Consider the following 18,238-nt stretch of genomic DNA (forward strand, 5'->3'; position numbering starts at 1 on the left):
CCCCGCTGTAAACAATAATGAAATCACCGAATCTCAAAGATATCAGAACCAAAAAAAAACCCATGCATGCCCCTGCTCAGTAGTTGACAAGGGTTAATTACAGATACAGCTTCTACAGAAACCATGTACACCCCTGAGATAACGAAGGCAATTGATAAAGACAGCAAATATATCGACTCATTGGCTGGCAATAAAGTTTAGTTTACGAGAGTCAGCAGCGCCATGCAGAAGCTTCTTCTGGGATTCGTCGGGATTCTTTTGGTCCACTTTAATGTCGATGCGGCGGCGACTGCCCAGAGGCTGCCGGATAGCCGCATTGTCAATGGGCGCGAGGCCGCGGAGGGGGAGTTCCCTTATCAACTCTCGCTGCGGCGCCACACCATCCACATCTGCGGTGCCTCAATACTCGCCAGCAACTGGGCCATAACGGCGGCTCACTGCATCGACAACCACGAGTCGAGTCCCCGCGAGTTCACCCTGCGCCAGGGCACAGTCCTGCGCACCACAGGCGGCTCTGTCCAGCCCGTTCAGAGCATCTACAAGCATCCCTCGTACGATCGGACGGACATGAACTTCGATGTGGCTCTGCTGCGGACAGCCGTCGGAGCCCTCTTTGCGACGCCTATCCGCTTGCCAGCTGTCAGCGAGGCTATCCCGGAGGGCATGTCCGCCGTCGTCTCTGGCTGGGGCCACATGGATATAGTCAATCCCGTCCTGGCTCCGGTCCTCATGAGCACCACTGTGCAGACAGTTAATCAGGAAAAGTGCCACAGCGCCTTGAAAAATCACGGCGGCGTAACTGAAGCGTAAGTGCACACAGAGAGAGATTTATTTATCTCCAATTAATGTCCCACTATCTTGTCTAGAATGTTCTGTGCGGCCGCCAGGAACACGGACGCCTGTCAAGGTGACAGCGGAGGTCCCATCAGTTCGCAGGGTACCCTGATTGGCATCGTTTCCTGGGGGGTCAGCTGTGCGGATCCCTATTATCCCGGTGTGTACACTCGTCTGGCCCATCCCACTGTACGCCGTTGGATACGTCTGCTCACCAAATTGTAAATCTCCATAAATAAAGCAAATTTGTAATATCAAGGATAGCATACGTGACTGCCGAGATAAGAAGTACGCTTTTGAATGTAAGCGCCCTTGCTTCCAGAGGGGGTGATTTGAATGCAAAATTCAAATACAAATTTGTAAAGTATAAGGTCATACGGTATACAATCCAATAAGAATGCGTTTTTATAATAAGCCAAATGGATTCTTCAATCGGTTTAAGTGATTGTTTCAGTGTTAAAAGTCTTTGCTAGCAGTAACATCAAATAGAACATTAAAATCGGGGAATATGATTTAAGGCCACGGTATATTTAGGTATATTTTTGATGGTCGATAGTGGGCACCATCGATAGTGGACGATAGTAAATTTTAAACCATCGATAGTGTGCGATCCTATCGTCGACAGTCGCAATAGAAAATTTATTTTTTTTAAATGTGTAACATTTGTTTAGTATTTTTTATGAATTCCACAAATTTTGGTTTAACAATAATTATCCTATCAGATCCCAATTCGGTGATCTGATATATATAGTCATTCCCTATGGAATGGCATTCGTTAGTTCTTTTATCTTCAAAATTGTAGCTTTGTGAGATTTTCGCCCTTTTGTTGGGTCGGAAGGGGGCGGGGTTAATTTTTGAAACTATCTTGATATTATCGACCACTATCGAGACTTTAAACCATCGATAGTGAGCTAGGTCGATATTGTCCAACCATCGATAGTACCGATATTGCCATCGATAGTTCTCCACCTCTAGAGGGTATATTTTATCAATATTTCCGCGGTCACACTGTTGGATTTTTTAGATTTTAGTTGTTTTTTCGACGGTTATTTTAGGTCCTGCCCGTTACAAATACAAGTTTTAGCCGAACCTAAATCCAAGGCTAATCTTAAACTAAATGCTGAGTAAGCAGTAAGCCAGTGGCAGTGATATCCCAGGAGAAACAGGCGTGGGAGTGGCAGCTGTAGCAGCAGCGGGTGGAACAGTGTAGAGCGGGTGGTGTGGTGTGGGGAGTGGTGGTGGCGGCACGCATTCTATTTAGGGTGAGTGCGGTGCAGATGCACAAGAAACTAGAGGACTAGAGAGAACTACTAGAGGTAAAAATAAACCAAAAACTGACACTTAAGTGCAATCTTTCAACAGTGCCCTCTGCTGAATGTACTGGCGCTGGCTGTGGCTCTGCCTTAAGATGATCTACCAGGTGCTGTGCTGCTCGGTGAGCTTGATCTTCTTCTGCTTCAACGTTTTCTGGCTGTTCTGCAACCTGGCCATACCCTGGTGTACCCTGACCCTGCTCGTCGTCTGTGTGGTCTCCAAGTTCGTGAAGCTGCAGCGCAGTCCCAACGAGAAGCGGCTGCTCAGCCTGCTGAGCGCGCCGGATGATTGGCCAAGTTACTGGCCCATCGCCAACCGGGCTGCCGGCTACGATGCGCCCGAGAACTCGAAGGCAGCTATCAAAAAGGTGACGTCATGAGTCGGTGGTTGCTTCGGACCTTACCCCAGCGAAAATCAATAACATCCCCCATTTTCAGTGCCTAACACGTGGATATCGGAACGTGCTTCTGGATGCCGGCCTCACATCCTGCGGCGAAATTGTTATAGCCAACCCCAGTCGCCTGCCTGTGGCCCAACAGCCATTGAGCGAGCTGCAGAAACTAAACATCACGGAGCAGCATCCCATGGGGTGAGACATTAGCCTGCGGCAAATCAAGTGAAACTTTGTTTAACCCAAAAGCCAATACACAGGTCCCACTTCGAGGCAGAGTCGGTGGCTACGCTGAGGCAGATCTCCGACTATGTGGAGACGGAGGCCTCCTCTGCCACGCTCTTCCTGCGCCTACACGACAACAGTGCCCGCATGCTGGACCAGCTGCAGAAGTTTATGGCCACCAATGAGGCGTTTACAAAGCGCACAATTGTCATAAGTCGCTCTCCGCTGGCTATTTATCAGGTATGGGGTGCATGGATGTGGATACTGACACCCCACTCCTCTTGAAGGATGCTTCTAAAGTCTGTTCTTGTTTTTGTAGCTGCGCAAACTGCATCCGGAGATAATTTGCGGTCTGTGGCATGAGACCTATCTATCGCTTGCCATGCTCAAATCCTCTACACTGATTACCTCAATCTATGGTGCAATCTTTCGAAACATTATTGCCCCCGTGATCGGCATAAGTGTCGTCTTTCTCAGCAAGGAAGAGTTCAATTTGTAAGCTATTCATTGTGATTATTTTAACTCTAATGTTTAATGTCACATTGCAGACACATTGCCGACCTGTGGCGCAATGTGGGCGTCCGTCCAATCGTCTACATGGTGAATTCACCCAACGAAAAGCGATATTTTCAGAAGACCATGAAGATTCAGTATCTGACCGACTCACTGCGCTCCGAGCCGCATCTTCTGATGAAGGCCTAAGTAGTCCCACAGTCCCACTAGTGGGGAAAGCAACGAACTCAAACGAACACAACTCAGACAGGAGCGCACACACAGAGAGAGAAACTGTTTGCATTTAGCTGCGCTACACTTAATTCTTAAGAGTATTTCGTTTTTACTCACCCGCACTTGATATGTGTCTATATGATGCGTTTTTTATACGTGTTCTGTATCTGTAGAAGCTTTAGAAAGTATTACCCGTTGTGTACCCGTACCCGTACCGCTACCAGTACCACCAGTACCAGACGCTATTGTATATGTATTTTATGTTTGATTAAGTTTTGTGCTTTATTTATTGTATGTAGCGGATGCTTTTTATATATTTTACATTGACGTCCTGTATGTTTTTATATATATTTTATTTAGTTATGGATTGATTTCTTTATACCCTGCCTGAAACGTTTTCAAAGTTTGTACGATATTTCGACCCATGTATTCAATATGTACACAAAATTTAGTATACCTTCTTAGGTATTGTTCTGCTTTTTATGATTGCTCTATATATGCATATGTAGTGTATAATATATAGACAAATACACGCGCAGTTTTTTTTATAAGCCAAAAATTGTATGCAGACCCACAAAAGAAGAGCTTGTCTAAGACCAAGTCCCGACTACAAATACAATTAAGTCTCTTACGTCTAATCCGAGGAGAGCAAACGAATTGTGTTCCAGCGAGCATTATCTATACGACTATACCAAAAAAACAATGATGGAACATTTATTTAAATACGATGATATAATGAGTAAATAAAGATAATGCAAAAGATTGATCCACACTCAAAAATTCACTTCAAACTTTTCTTGTAGATGCATTGGTACGCTGGTGAGCGTTTTGACTAGCAGTTGCGAAAATGTTTAATGAATGGGGCTGACGAATGACGAAACGATTCAAGGGTGAGATTGGACCCTTACGCCCACTAGAGCATAGCTTAGAGCGTTCATATCTTTGCCAACTTTGACACCTCTTTCTGGCTTAGCGTATAATATGAATAAACGGAATCTATGGTCTTTCTTTCATAGATTCCATCCAGACACATAATTTTGGATCTCCATCCAAAAATGACCCGCAATCATACTGAAGCTGGGCAGACCAAAACGGTCAAACGGCCACGTAAACTTGTTGGAAGTCTAATATATAAAATAAGTTTGCTCATTCTTACAGATGTGTGTTTGGTGTCATCCATAATCCAGTCATTGCTAGTACTAGAAGGATCAAAAAGATTTGTTTAAATTGTGTTTATTATTTGGGGGATGTCTTACTATATATATATATATTTATATGCATATTTGTGTATTGTTTATGTTATGCTTAATTGTATAAAGGTTTTACATTTCTGAGCGAGGGAATGGTAACTTTTTGCGGGGCTGACAGGGATATATATGTATGTATGTACGTGGTATTTATGTTAGAGCTTAAAGATAATCATGCATCGAGTTGTCGGTAGATGCAATTTTCTATTATACAGAAGTTTAAAATGTGTGTGAAAGCATAACAAATATTGTACGATAGAGAATATTTATATATAAAACAATTGGGCGAAATGCAAGATGGCAAATTAAAACCAGTTCTTTATTTGCGTCGGGAGCGTGTGGCTCTCTTGGGCGCCTCGTCGGTGCTGGGTGCGGACTCTGCCACGGGCAGAGTGGCCTCGAAGTGCACCTTCTTGGCACGGCCACCGCGTGCTGCCGGAGCTGACGGGCCAGCGGCTTTCGATGATAGAGTCTCCTGCTCTGCCACTGATTCAACAACTGGGGCTGCCTTGGCAGCTCGTGCGCGTCCACGGGCGGCTGGTTTCTTGGCGGCCACAGGCACCACATGCTCCTGTGCAGGTTCTGGCTCGTCGTCGGAGACAATCACCACTGGGGTCTTAGCGCGGGCTCCGCCACGTGCTTTCTTGGTGGCCGGCTGGGCATCTGGGTCTGACTCAGTCCCGACTTTGGCTTTGCGTGCGTTGCCGCGCGCATTCTTTCTGGCTGTTGGCTTTGTCTCGGGCTCGGCCTCCTCCACCTCTGTAGATTCTGCTTGAGTCACTTCCTCGGCCTCGCGACGGGTGCCCCGTCCTTTGGCAGAGGCGGCCGTTGCCATCGCTGGTGTCTCCACTGCAGCTTCTGGGGACTCCTTCACTGGAGGCGCCTCCTCGTGCGTCTCCCCAACGACTGGCTTACCCTTGCGTCGCCTGGGTGTAGCTGGTCTGGGCGTGGTGTCCACAATTAGCTCCAGGGCCTTGACTGTCGGATTCCTCTGGCGTCGGCTGCGGGACGGAGTTGGCTTGTCATCATCGGGGGCTTCTGTGTAGTTCTTCCGCGGCAGATTGCGTCCCTCACGCCTTTGCGACGTTGTGGGATCAGGCAAGGTCACCGTGTTGATCTCTGGGGTGGCCGGGGTTGCTGGGGCTTGCTCTTCGATAAGTTGACCCTTCTGGATGGGTGTTGGCGTTGTTGGAGCCTCCACATCGGGCGTCTTGGGTGCCGCCGACTTGCCACTGGTCACCGGCTTGCGGTTGCGTCGTGATCCAGGGCTGGGCTTGTCATCGTCGGCCACTTCTGTGTAGTTCTTTCGGGGAATATTGCGTCCCTCGCGTCGTCGTGGTGTCAGCTCATCCTCGGTGTGGGAGGGCGAGGAGTGTGCCCCATCGTTGGCCTTCTCTGCAGAGACCAACGCACTTACAGTCACGATTTCTGTGGGCACATCTTCAGTGTGCATATTGAGTTGCGGATCGATGACTTCTTCCTGGGCGGAGGCCTTGTGTCCTCGTCGCGCCGTTGTCTTTTTGGTTTGCGGTGTCCCCTCGTCGACACTCGCTGATGGTTTCCGGACAGCTCGGGCTGGCAGTTTCTTCTCTGTCACAGCCACATCCACATCTACGCTTGGCTTGCGACCTCGTCGTGCTGGCTTTGGTGCTGTTGCTGCTTCCGGGATGACCTCGGGAAGAGGAGCCACCAGTGGTGCACCTTCTGCGCTGTGACGCTTTGGCTTGGGCTCGTCCGTAGCTTCTTCCTCGGACGCCTTGCGGCCGCGTCGCCGAGAGCTGCTTGCCTCCACAGGCTCCTCTGGGATATCCACCGTCTTGGCTGTGGGTTTGCGTCCACGTCGACGCGTTTTGTGCTCCTCCTGCTCCCCCTCCAGCATCAACTTCTTTGGCTCTGGCTCTCGCTCGTCTTCCTCAGGGATTTCCTCCAGGTGTGGGTCCACACGCTCCACCGATGCCATGCGCTTCTTTGCTGCTGGTTCTTTGTCTGCTTTTTGCCCTCGTCGTGCCCTGGGCTTCTCGAGGACATCCGGAGCTGCCAGTTCAACGTCTACAGATGGCTTGCGTCCACGTCGCTTGGGCCTCTCTGCCTGTGCAGCATCTGGCTGATCCTCTTTAGTGGCTGTTGGCTGGCTGGCCTCCTCAGGTTTCAAAGGCTCTGAGGCCTTGCGGGTTCGTTTTAGAGGCTTCATTGGTTCAGCCACAGCTGGTTGATCTTCTTTATTGGGTGCCAGGTGCTCCGGGGGTGCATCGTCCTTTGTGGCCTGCTTCTCTGCAGATGGAGGACGTCCGCGTCGCTTTGATGTCTCAGGCAGAACCTCCTTATGCTCCTCCGGGATAAATTCGGCCGATTTGCGACCTCGCTTTGCGGGCTTCTTTAGCTCAGAGTTCTCTGTTTGATCTTCGTTGATAGGTGCCAAAATCTCATGGGCTTTGGCCTTCTGTAGCTCATCCTTGTCCGCTGATGGAGACCGTCCACGTCGCTTCGCTGTGACAGGCCGCTCTTCTGTATGATGGGTGGTTGCCAGAACCTCTTGGGCTTTGGCCTTCTGTGGCACATCCTTCTCCGCTGATGGAGGCCGTCCACGGCGCTTCGCTGTGACAGGTCGCTCTTCTGTAGTTGCTTCGTTGTCCTTTGTATTCTCTGCCGATGGCTTGCGTCCACGTCGTTTGGGCTTTTCCAGATTGGTTTTAGTTGCCTCCGGCTCTGGGATTGCCTCGTCTACCTCTTTGGACGGCTTTCGACCCCGCTTCTTGACCGTATCCATGTCTGCTTCCTTTTGCTCGATGATCGGTGGTTCCTCGGCGGTCGGTTTGCGGCCCCGCCTCCGTGGCCTCTCCGACTCGATGGTCGCCGCCGTTCTCTCCACGGACGAGCCCTTTCTGGTCACCCTCCTACTGGCGGAAGGCAGTAACTCCTCCTTAGCGGGCGAGTGCACGTCCTTTTGTCTCGGTCCTGTTTCCATTTTTGACTCCTGCTTGGCTGCCGTTTCTACTACCGCCTTCGTCTCGGGTACGATTTCAGCACTGATCTCGGCACCCTCTGAGGCAGATTTCATTTCAGTTGGGGACTTGGTGCTTGGGGCTGCGACTGGAACTTTAGTTTCCACTGCAGGATCAGGAGCACCAGAAGACGAAGGTTGATCCACTGCTGGTGCCTCTGTTGCAGCTTTCACGGGTGTGGCCGTTGCCGTTTGTGTTGGGATTTTTTCCTGCGTAGCGTGGCTCGAGTTTGAGTCGCTCAATTCAATCACAACATCATCCATTTGGACTTTAGAGGGGAACACTGTGGTAGTGGTTTCCCTCCTCTCCACTTGCAGATTCACAGGCTCGGCTTGTTCGAGCAATCCCACAGAATCTTCTTCATCATCCTCATCCTCATCATCTTGGCTAGAAGTTTCGTTCCTTGGGGTTGACTCTGACTGACTGTCGTCTGATATTATTTGAATCTCGTCGCTCGCACTGTGACCTGTAATTGGAGGTCTGTTCTCCAGAATATTTGTAGCATTCGAACCGATTATGGACTGATTTGTGGGCGTCTCATCGATTACTTCTTCAGACTCTGACGTTGAGGAAACTGATTGAATTTCCTCGGTGGATAAAGGTGTGCTTTCGTCATCGATGGAAATTCGAGCATTGGGAATAGGTTCCTTAGAAGACTCTGATCGAATCCCAGCTGTCACCTCATCTTTCTGTGATGTTGACTGAGAGGGTTCCGATAGCTCTTCAATTGCAGCTGGAGGAATGCTTTCCACCACGATGGGTGCTGGTCGAATTGCAGCGAATTTCTCTCCTTTTTCTGGTTCTGGATCCTGTACAGGCTCCTCAACTGCAACTGGAGGTGTGCTTTCCTCAGAGATGGAAGTTGGGGTACTAATGCAAGGTTCCTTGGAGGATTCCACATTAGTCTCTGATGTTTTCTCTTCTCTCTCAGGTGATGATTGAGTCAGTTCCTCCCCAACAGAATTGGGATCAACTTGTGGTTCAAGTTCGCTTTCCGTTTTGGTTTCAGTTTTTTGTTGAATATCCAGCTCTTGTGCTACAGCAATCTTATCTTGGACTATTTGTTCATCTGGAGTTGTTTCCGAAACAGAAGCTTCCTCGGGAGTAGAATCATCTTGAACAGCGGCTACTTCGTTGGTTAGAGTTTCTTCTGGGACGACTTCTGTATCGGATGTGGACTTTTTCTCGCTTTCATTGGGTAGCTCGATGACTGCGGCTGTCGCTGTTGCTTCTGGCTCCTCAGCAGAGACCGCAGCAGTGTTTCCAGAAAGTGAATGCTGAATGTCGGGCATGTGGGTGTCTGCATTGCTCGAAGCATCCACTGGAATTAGTTTGTCTTCGTTTGTCGATTTGTCAATTCTCTGCAATAAAGACTCTTCCGTGGGCAATGTCTCCGTTTCATGGGCTGCGATCTCTTCTTGAACTGCGTCAGGGGCTTCATCGCTTGGTGGCTTGCGAGCTTCTGGATTTTCCTCCACATCTTCAAAAGCGTTGGAGGCATCTAATTGGCTGACTTCTTCGTTCTTTCCGTTCTCCCTAGCAGGTTCTTGCGTTGAGGATTTCTCTGCATCGTTTACGACATCAGGGATATCCATGTGTTTCGATGCTTCCAGAAGGGAAAGCTCTTGTGGTTGTTCGATTAAAGATTCATCGCTTGAAGCAGGTTTCTCGGCAGCTTCAGAAGGCGCTGTTTCCACGTCCTGTCCATTGCTCTGTTGACCTCCACTTGGACTCTTGTTTCTGGTTGTGTTAACTGGCTTTGTATCTTCTTTATTGGCATCACCTTTGATATTTTTATTTGCATATTCTTCGGCTGGTGCTGCTTCAGGCTCCGGCATTTCCTCGACAATGGAAACATCTTCCAAACGGTTTGAGGCATCTAATTGAATAACCTCATCTTCCTCTTTATCCTGCTGTTCCTCAAGTATACTTATATCCTGCGTAAGATCCACTGCAGCTGATTCATCAAGATTAGTTGGTTCCTTTGCTGCGTCAGTTTCCGTGTTGGCGATCTCCACACCAGCTGCAGGCTTATCGTTTGTTTCAGCATTACCAGCCACGTTCAGTGGGGCCACATCGTATTTGTCCTTTTGGGTGGGGCCATTCGTCTGCTGATCCTCAGAGCGAATCTCATCTAGAGTTGTTTCCAATGCAATGGAATCGTCTTGAATCGATTTCATCAAAGATTCCTCTGGAACCTCTTCAATCACAGATTCCTCTGGATCCTTTTCAATCAAAGATTTCTCTGGCACATTTTCAATCAAAGATTCTTCTGGAGCCTCTTCAATCCGAGATTCCTCTGGTACATCTTTAATCATAGCTTCCTCTAGATCCTCTTCAATTAAAGAATCTTCTGGAACAGCTTCAATCAAAGATTCTTCTGGAGCCTCTTCAATCATTGATTCATCTGGTAAATTTTCAATCAAAGATTCCTTAGCAGCTTCTTTAATCAACGATTTTTTTGGATCCTTTTCAATTAAAGATTTCTCTGGTACATCTTCAATCAGAGATACTTCTGGATCATCTTCCTTTAGGGATTGTTCTGGAACTACTTCAATCAAAGAATCATCTGGAACCTCTTCAATCAAAGATACCTCTGGATCCTTTTCAATCAAAGATTCTTCTGGAGCCTCTTCAATCATTGATTCCTCTGGTAAATTTTCAATCAAAGATTTCTTTGCAGCTTCTTCAATCAAAGATTCTTTTGGATCCTTTTCAATCAAAGATTCCTCTGGTACATCTTCAATCAGGGATTTTTCTGGAACCGTTTCAATCAAAGAGTCATCTGGAACCTCTTCAATCAAAGATTCCTCTGGATTCTTTTCAATAAAAGATTCCTCTGGTACATCTTCCATCAAAGATTCTTCTGGAACGTCATCAATCAGGGATTTTTCTGGAACCTCTTCAATCAAAGAGTCATCTGGAACCTCTTCAATCAAAGATTCCTCTGGATTCTTTTCAATCAAAGATTTCTCTGTTACATCGTCAATCAAAGTTTCATCTGGAACCTCTTCAATCAAAGATTCCTCTGGACCCTTTTCAATCAAAGATTTCTCTGGTACATCGTCAATCAAAGATTCATCTGGAACCTCTTCAATCAAAGATTCCTCTGGACCCTTTTCAATCAAAGATTTCTCTGGTACATCGTCAATCAAAGATTCATCTGGAACCTCTTCCTCTGGATTCTTTTCAATCAAATATTGATCTGGTACATCTTCAATCAAAGATTCCTCTGGGGCTACGTGCTCTGAAGATTCTTCGGTTGGATCTGCTTCAGCTTCTTGCGGTCGATCGATGATGGGCTCTTCGTCAACATTTTCTATAATGCTGAACGCATCCAATTGAATTTTCACATCTTCAGGTGGTGTCTCAGCTTCCTCTTGTTGCTCAGCTATGCTGATTTCTTGTGTAATGTCCACTACATTTGAGTCATCTTTCAGGTTATGGTCTTCTGTTGCTGGTGCACTTGAAGACTCTGCAGGAGGCGCTTCGCTTTCTGGTTCTTCAGCAGGTTTAGGCGCACTTGCATCTTCCAATTTTACGGCTCCGTTATCCGTGTTTATAGCCGTTTCATGGGACATCTGAGGATCTTCGGATGTATTTTGAACTGCGTTTACCACAGCGGAAACATGCTTAATATCCTGTTCCTCAGTTCCTTCTACAACCAAAGACAAGTCGGCAGGCGTTTTTTTTGCTTCTGGCGTTTGCTCAATGACATCCAAACTATTTTCAACTGGAGATTCTAAACAAGTTACTTTCTCCTGTTCGTCTGTGTCTCTACCTGAATCCTCTGGAGCCTGCTGGATGCGTAATTTCTTCTCTGAAGGCTCTTCCACTGGTTCCCTTTGAGTGCACTCGTCCGTGGTGCTTTCTTCTAGCAAATCATTGGCTGACGATTCGACCTCGACCTCTGACTTTTCAGCTGCTCTCTCCTCTTTCAACTCACTGGGTGACGATGCTGCATCTTCTGTTACTCCAGGTGTGGAAGCTGGAACTTCCTTATTAGCCACTAGAGTAGCCGCTGATTCCCGCTGATCTACCGAGCTACAGCTTGTGACATTCAATTCAATGGCCGAATACTCGATTGTAGAGTCCAGAGGATAGGTCTCAGATTCCGGGTTTGTCGCCTCCACAACAGAAGAGGCATCCGTTTCTTTAGCCTGTGCTGGTTCTTGGTTTTCGCTGGATTTTCTGGCATTGATGCTGCTTTCAGCCGTGATATCTTGTACTTCAATCAAAGAAATCTCATCAACTGAAGACTGAACAGTTTGTGTGACGTCTCCAATGGATTCCTCGACAGACTTGGGCATCTCTTTGCCATTTGTATCGGATGCGTCTGTGGCAGCGTATTCGATGGGATCTTCATTGGATCTACCGCTGATTTCTTCCTTCTTTGCTTCTGCGATTGTCCCTTGCAGTGCAGAATCCTCATCATCGCTGAATACCAAGGGCTCACTCAGGCCAATCATTGAGTCAGTGTCAGAGCGATCATCATTCGGGATCGGGACAGATGGTGAACGAATGGGCTGAACCTTTGTCTCCTCCACGGTCACGCCAGCCGAGACAACAGCAGACACTATGGGAGGATCTGAGAACATCGAGTCCGAGGTCTGATCCAGCCGCTGTATGCCGCTTATTTCGTTGACGCTTGGCGATGTGGGCCTGGAGGGATCATTTCCCTCCTCAGTCAGGGTGCTAAGCTCCAGGTCCGCCCTGATGGCAGCCTTGTATGTGGTGCTGGTCGTCGCAGTCTTGCTGTATGTCGGCGCCGAACTCAAATTCATCAGACCCTCCGACGAGACCGAATCGTTCTGCTTGGAGACAGCCAGGGGATCGGCATCAGTCGCCGTGCTCACGGTCGTCACATTGATTTCGGTTTCAGTGTCCTCTGCGTGTGCAACGGACGTGCTGGGGACATCGTTAAATATATTGTCCAAGGGCAGGGTGAGCCCTCCAACGCTCAAATCGTACCTTAACACCACCGAGTCCCTGGTGTAATCCTTGCGAGAGTGCAACACCGTACTGGCTGGCTCATTGGGTACCATAATATTCTTGGCGCTGGGTGTCTTCAGAATCTTGGCGAGATCCGTGCCCTCCGCATCTTCCGCTGGTCCTCTCCGCCTGCTCCTGCGGGGTGTCTGTGAGACACTGTCAGAGGCCTCCAACAGCTCCTCAATGTTGCCCAGAATGGGCGAAGCAGGCATCCTGGGTGTTTGCATCAGTTCCCGCAATCCCTTGAACAGCGGCGTGCTGCAGTTTTTGGGGGTCTTTAGCATATCTCTCAGGCCGTGGTAGTCCACATTGTCGGGCTCATCCATGGCCAGTTCTGTGCCATAATCTTCATCTTCAGTGGCCGCCTTTTCTTCTGTAACAAAGCATACACCTTCGATATAAATAATCCCAAATACTGGCCTAGATTTCAGCTTACCATCTGCCGGGGCAGTTTCCTCCACAATAACGCCCATATCGCCGACAGATTCATCGACTAAATTGGCTCGCTTGGGCGTGTTTAGCAGTCGCTTTGACTTCCTGGTTGGCGTGCCCATGTCCTCGGTCAGGCGACGCTTTCGCGTGGGCGTAGCCAAGGCCTGGGTATCAACTGATGAGAATGAGGCGCGTCGCGTGCGTTGACTGATTCCAGCCTGTTCGCTGTTGACTTCGACAGAAGCGCGGCGAGTGCTGCGTCGCGGAGTAGTGGCCACAATTCTCTGGTCAGCGGAGAGACGGCGCGAACTCCTTCGAGGCAGGGGTACAGCTTCTTTTTCCATTCCCTTAACCGGCTGCTCAACTGGCGAGGGTTTTACAGCGGAAGCTTCGTTCTCTTTATTTGTTTCCGAATTCTCCGAAGACTCTGAAATTCAAGGCTTGACTCGATTCCATCTCAAATATAACTCATGACTTACCTTCCACCTGAGCTTTCGGATCTGTGGGCACCTCTTCGCAAATGCTGTCCTCAATTACAACCGCACCTGAGGGAAATAAAGAAAAGAATTTTAGGCTTTAAGAACTGAAATTCGACTCAAAGATTCCTTTTTCCCCACTTACCTTCGTTTTCGATTTTCTCGGGCACATCTACGTGAACCTCTTCACATATGCTATCATCGATGATGCGAATCTCCTCCACTGGATCACTGGAGACTGGTGAATCTACCGGTGGACCCTTTAAACTGTCTTCCATGACATTTGCTGCCTTTGGCTCTGCTACGCATTCGTCATCATCATCATCCTTGATGGTAAAAGTGCGGCTCAGTTCATCTTCGGAATCGTCAAGTTTCTCCGGGGTGGAGCACTTGTTTTTAGATACATTTAATGCCTTCTCATCGACTTCGCTCACTTGTAGCATCAATCGGTTGATGGGCGAGGCTGGCTTAGGCGATTCATGCCTGGGTGACCCTATCCTGGGTGACCCTGGCTTGGGGGAACCGTCCCTGGGCGAGTTACAGAGAGAGCGTCGAGCCTTGGCCACCAACTTGTTGCTCCTTTCCACATTGGGACTGCGCCTGGCCACCGCCAGGGACTTTCTCATTTGCGAAAGTTTGTTCTCCCGGGGACTGACAAAGAACAGAGACGGTCGCTTGCGAGGCGAGGTACTGGGTGTCTTGGCTTTCGCCTGATCTGCGGCTCGTTGGGCAGGGGTACGTTTCTGTGGATGGAAGGGCAGGCGACGGGGCGTGGTAAGGCACTGACGACGCGCCTCCAACATAGATGTTCGCTTGGAGATGCCCACAGGTGTGGTTGCCTCCACACGATTGGCAGCAATCTGCTTCTTGGTGCTCGTCAGAAGAGCCCGTTTCATTAGAGATTGTGGCGTCCGTTTGGGGGTAGCGCCAGCCGCCAGTCGCTTCGGTGTCTTGGGCACTTGACGCGACGACGCTGGAGATGGCGGCGTTTCCGATTTGGTAATGTCGATGACGAGCGGAGAGACATCTGATGATTCATCGGCGCTGTCGGACACACTGATGGGCGTCTGCTTGATCGTCAGACGCAGCTTTTGTGGTGTTGTTAGGTCGATGAGATGCATGGAGGTCTCCCGTCGGGCCTTCTGCGATGTGGATGGTGTGCTGAAGTCGAGCAGATCTCGACTGCAGCTGTCCTCATTCAGCTCCGATAGCACACTCTTCGGCGTGCTGTAGACGCTCTTGGGCGTGGAGACTGTCGCCGTGTTGGGTTTTCGGATACATGTAAATGACTTCTCCGTCTTGACGCCAGTTTCTCGGGGGGAAAACGAGGTGATGACCACATCGGAGAGAGCGCAGAGCTTCAGTAGTTTCTTGTGACTGGCTGGTGGGGTGGCTGTGTTCTCTTTGTTTTGCGTGGCATCCAAAAGATCAACTTTCGGACTCTGGCACGCTGTTGCCGCCGGCTCGTCGTCTGCATTTGGCGGCGTCTTGCAGCGTTGGCTCTCATCGGCCTCTACATGGGCATCGCTTTGGTCACGCGACTCTATCGACGTGTTGCCGTCGTCATCCGAATTGATGCAGTAGCGAAAGCTGCAAAGGAACACATTGATGAGGATTATTTTTAGGGGAAATTTTAGCGCAATCAAATCCACATATGTAGGAGACAGACACAAAAACACACACACGAGCACGCACACATGCGGAGAGAGATGGAGGATATTTTAGGGTTGGTCTTCGTCTACCTGAGTGACAGCCTGCCCTCCCAGACGGGTCTCACTTACTTGTGCACGGTCAAACGCTTGTCGATCTGAGGACGATGGGAATGCAACTGTAAAGCAAGAGGGAAGATAAGGGAAAGTGCGTCTTGAGAAACTGTACTTGGCATATGCACATATGCGGCCTCTGCCGATGCTCCAAATAGGGAGACATACCTTCAGGGATGGGCAGGAGTTGGAGACCTGCTCAATGGGCGACAGACGTTCCGGCGTGCGCGGCACATCCTCCGCCTCGGAGATCTTGGGGAACTCCCAAGTGTAGACCTTATTGAGTATGGTTATGCGTGCGCCATGCAGCAGCGGCCGCTTGCCAGTGACAATCTTGTCGTTCAGTTGGATGGGCTGCTTGCTCGATTTGTTGTTGATGGTTACCTGGGGACGAGCACATGCTGTTGATAGGGCAAATCAATGCACTCCCCCACCCTCTCTACTTACCCTGCCGAAGGCGTCGCATTTAATTTCGCATATCACCTCCTCCACCTGGGGCCCTTCCAGGACCAGGTCACAGCTCAGATACGAGCCCACTTGGAAGGTACGTCCCTTGGCCGCCAAAATCACGGGCAAGCCGCTTTCGTCCACATACCGCAGTTTAGCGCCATCCAGAGACATTTTGTTGCAAATTCTCGGCAGGGCCGCAAAAGTAGGAGAGGAGTGTGAGTGGCGCAACTTTGGCTTGGGCTTGGGTGCAAAAAAAAAACCAAACGAAAAGAAGCCGCGCCGCGGAGAAACTTGACGAGTCGCGGTTGACTAATTGGTACACTTTTCACACAACTATGATGGTTCCCGCGGCATTACGATATCATATTTATTATCTTTTGTATTTTAACGACGCAACCACGCAAAACTCTGTGCAGGAATTTTTTTTGCAATGGACGCGCAAGAGCGGCATGCCAACCTAATGCAATTGCGCCAATGTAGGCGTTAAGTTCGAAATTGATTACCAACTGACTGCCAACTCGCTCAAATTCATTTTTAGGCTGAAAAATATACCACAAAAGCCTCAAAAATATACCATTTCATTTTATTAATATACCGTAATTAAAGCAAAATGTCAACAACTTAGACTTAAAACACTAAAAATGTCCTGGCTGATAAGTCGAAAATCAGAAACCACTTTGGAAAACAAAATTCGCCTCTACAAATCCATACTGAAGCCTGTTTGGACCTACGCTATACAGCTTTGGGGAACTGCTAGCAACTCAAATATTGAAATACTTCAGCGTTACCAATCAAAAACTTTGCGACAAATTGTCAATGCTCCGTTTTACGTATCTAATGCAAACATCCACAAAGATCTGAATATTCCAACCATTAAAGAAGAAATAAAGAAAACTAGTAAGAAATACATCGACAGACTCCACAACCACGAAAATAATTTAGCCTTAAGTCTATTAGACAATAGCCTAACAGTAAGAAGACTGAAAAGATACCACATTCTCGATATCCCTGATAGATAAATTTAACAAACTAAAAAGATGTTATATATAATAGCAGGGCTCATTGGAAAACTGCTATTTCTGTTAATTGAATATTAATTATACAATTTACTTATTGTTTAAAAACAGATTGTAAATATAAAGAGAGAGAAAAAAAAAAAAAAAAAAAAAAAAAAAAAAATTTTNGGAAAATTAGAATAAACTCCCTGAAATCCGTCCAAATAACGTTTTCATTAAGACCAGGTAACTGCCCAAATGTTACACTTAACGGCTCACCAATTCCACAAAGTACCTGTGTGAAGTATCTCGGCTTGCATCTCGACCGCAGATTAACATGGAAAAACCACATTAAAGCAAAATGTCAACAACTTAGACTTAAAACACTAAAAATGTCCTGGCTGATAAGTCGAAAATCAGAAACCACTTTGGAAAACAAAATTCGCCTCTACAAATCCATACTGAAGCCTGTTTGGACCTACGCTATACAGCTTTGGGGAACTGCTAGCAACTCAAATATTGAAATACTTCAGCGTTACCAATCAAAAACTTTGCGACAAATTGTCAATGCTCCGTTTTACGTATCTAATGCAAACATCCACAAAGATCTGAATATTCCAACCATTAAAGAAGAAATAAAGAAAACTAGTAAGAAATACATCGACAGACTCCACAACCACGAAAATAATTTAGCCTTAAGTCTATTAGACAATAGCCTAACAGTAAGAAGACTGAAAAGATACCACATTCTCGATATCCCTGATAGATAAATTTAACAAACTAAAAAGATGTTATATATAATAGCAGGGCTCATTGGAAAACTGCTATTTCTGTTAATTGAATATTAATTATACAATTTACTTATTGTTTAAAAACAGATTGTAAATATAAAGAGAGAGAAAAAAAAAAAAAAAAAAAAAAAAAAAAAAAAAAAAAAAAAAAAAAAAAAAAAAAAAAAAAAAAAAAAAAATATTCCTCGATTTTGATGTTCTATTTGATGTTACTAGCTAGACAAGAGTCTCAGCGTTAATGCTATAATTTTATCTGATTTATCAATCAATTCTCCACAATATTGGTAAGTTTTCGCGACTTTATTTTCTTGCATAAAACGTTACGTAGGTGGGAATGGAATGTTGTTGCTTGTCAACTGGTAGGTTGGGCATTTTTATACCCTATTTCCATTAATTAATATTAAAATTCCGTTTTCTCACCTGCTTTAAAACATTAAGATTAAGTTAGATTTTTTAGACTGGATAACTCTTTGGTGAACCAAGGAGGTTTCGCAGATCTAGTCGGACATGAAAGTGGGACACACGTGTCAAAAATATGTAAACTGTAAACAAGATTTACAACATTCAGCTGGTCTGTTAGTTTAGTGTGCTTACACTGGA

At 47.3% G+C, this 18,238-nt stretch overlaps 3 protein-coding genes across 12 annotated transcripts; 2 read left to right on the forward strand and 1 right to left on the reverse strand.

Annotated features, from left to right (window-relative positions):
• Positions 1-195: 195 nt before the first annotated feature.
• On the forward strand, positions 196-1,092 carry LOC117585534 (trypsin-4). Its single transcript, XM_034275053.1, has 2 exons — positions 196-806; positions 867-1,092. The coding sequence occupies exons 1-2, from the start codon at positions 223-225 to the stop codon at positions 1,057-1,059; spliced, it is 777 nt and encodes a 258-aa protein (XP_034130944.1). The 5' UTR covers positions 196-222; the 3' UTR covers positions 1,060-1,092.
• Positions 1,093-1,828: 736 nt separating this feature from the next.
• On the forward strand, positions 1,829-4,270 carry LOC117585533 (glycerophosphodiester phosphodiesterase 1). Of its 2 annotated transcripts, XM_034275051.1 has the most exons (6): positions 1,829-2,096; positions 2,197-2,515; positions 2,586-2,737; positions 2,800-3,004; positions 3,084-3,259; positions 3,313-4,270. In XM_034275051.1, exons 2-6 carry the CDS (start codon positions 2,210-2,212, stop codon positions 3,464-3,466), a joined length of 993 nt encoding a protein of 330 aa, XP_034130942.1. In that variant the 5' UTR covers positions 1,829-2,096; positions 2,197-2,209; the 3' UTR covers positions 3,467-4,270. The 2 variants fall into 2 exon arrangements, with proteins under 2 accessions (XP_034130942.1, XP_034130943.1); XM_034275052.1 differs by lacking the exon at positions 1,829-2,096 and having other exon boundaries at positions 2,127-2,515.
• Positions 4,271-4,719: 449 nt separating this feature from the next.
• LOC117585528 (titin) lies at positions 4,720-16,297 on the reverse strand. 9 transcript variants are annotated; one of them, XM_034275039.1, is made up of 8 exons: positions 15,850-16,297; positions 15,571-15,786; positions 15,421-15,467; positions 13,785-15,229; positions 13,643-13,708; positions 13,168-13,590; positions 10,941-13,104; positions 4,720-10,871 (listed from the first exon to the last, which is right to left on the reverse strand). In XM_034275039.1, exons 1-8 carry the CDS (start codon positions 16,021-16,023, stop codon positions 5,057-5,059), a joined length of 10,350 nt encoding a protein of 3,449 aa, XP_034130930.1. In that variant the 5' UTR covers positions 16,024-16,297; the 3' UTR covers positions 4,720-5,056. The 9 variants fall into 9 exon arrangements, with proteins under 9 accessions (XP_034130930.1, XP_034130931.1, XP_034130936.1 ...); XM_034275040.1 differs by having other exon boundaries at positions 4,720-10,828; positions 10,910-13,104; XM_034275045.1 differs by having other exon boundaries at positions 4,720-10,018; positions 10,478-13,104.
• Between the last annotated feature and the right edge of the window lie 1,941 nt (positions 16,298-18,238).

This window comes from Drosophila guanche, unplaced genomic scaffold, assembly GCF_900245975.1.
Source record: "Drosophila guanche unplaced genomic scaffold, DGUA_6, whole genome shotgun sequence".
Taxonomy (NCBI): Eukaryota; Metazoa; Arthropoda; class Insecta; order Diptera; family Drosophilidae; genus Drosophila; species Drosophila guanche.

What these genes read in the sequence shown, in the direction of transcription:
- LOC117585534 (XM_034275053.1), top strand. Translation starts at nt 223, where the DNA reads ATGCAGAAGCTTCTTCTGGGATTCGTCGGGATTCTTTTGGTCCACTTT. An exon ending in CACGGCGGCGTAACTGAAGC is followed by an intron (nt 807 to 866) that starts GTAAGTGCACAC and finishes TATCTTGTCTAG; the next exon opens with AATGTTCTGTGCGGCCGCCA.
- LOC117585533 (XM_034275051.1), top strand. Translation starts at nt 2,210, where the DNA reads ATGTACTGGCGCTGGCTGTGGCTCTGCCTTAAGATGATCTACCAGGTG. An exon ending in ACGGAGCAGCATCCCATGGG is followed by an intron (nt 2,738 to 2,799) that starts GTGAGACATTAG and finishes GCCAATACACAG; the next exon opens with GTCCCACTTCGAGGCAGAGT. An exon ending in CTCCGCTGGCTATTTATCAG is followed by an intron (nt 3,005 to 3,083) that starts GTATGGGGTGCA and finishes TTGTTTTTGTAG; the next exon opens with CTGCGCAAACTGCATCCGGA.
- LOC117585528 (XM_034275037.1), bottom strand. Translation starts at nt 16,023, where the DNA reads ATGTCTCTGGATGGCGCTAAACTGCGGTATGTGGACGAAAGCGGCTTG. An exon ending in AATGCGACGCCTTCGGCAGG is followed by an intron (nt 15,787 to 15,849) that starts GTAAGTAGAGAG and finishes GCTCGTCCCCAG; the next exon opens with GTAACCATCAACAACAAATC. An exon ending in AAGCGTTTGACCGTGCACAA is followed by an intron (nt 15,230 to 15,420) that starts GTAAGTGAGACC and finishes GTTCCTTTGCAG; the next exon opens with CTTTCGCTACTGCATCAATT.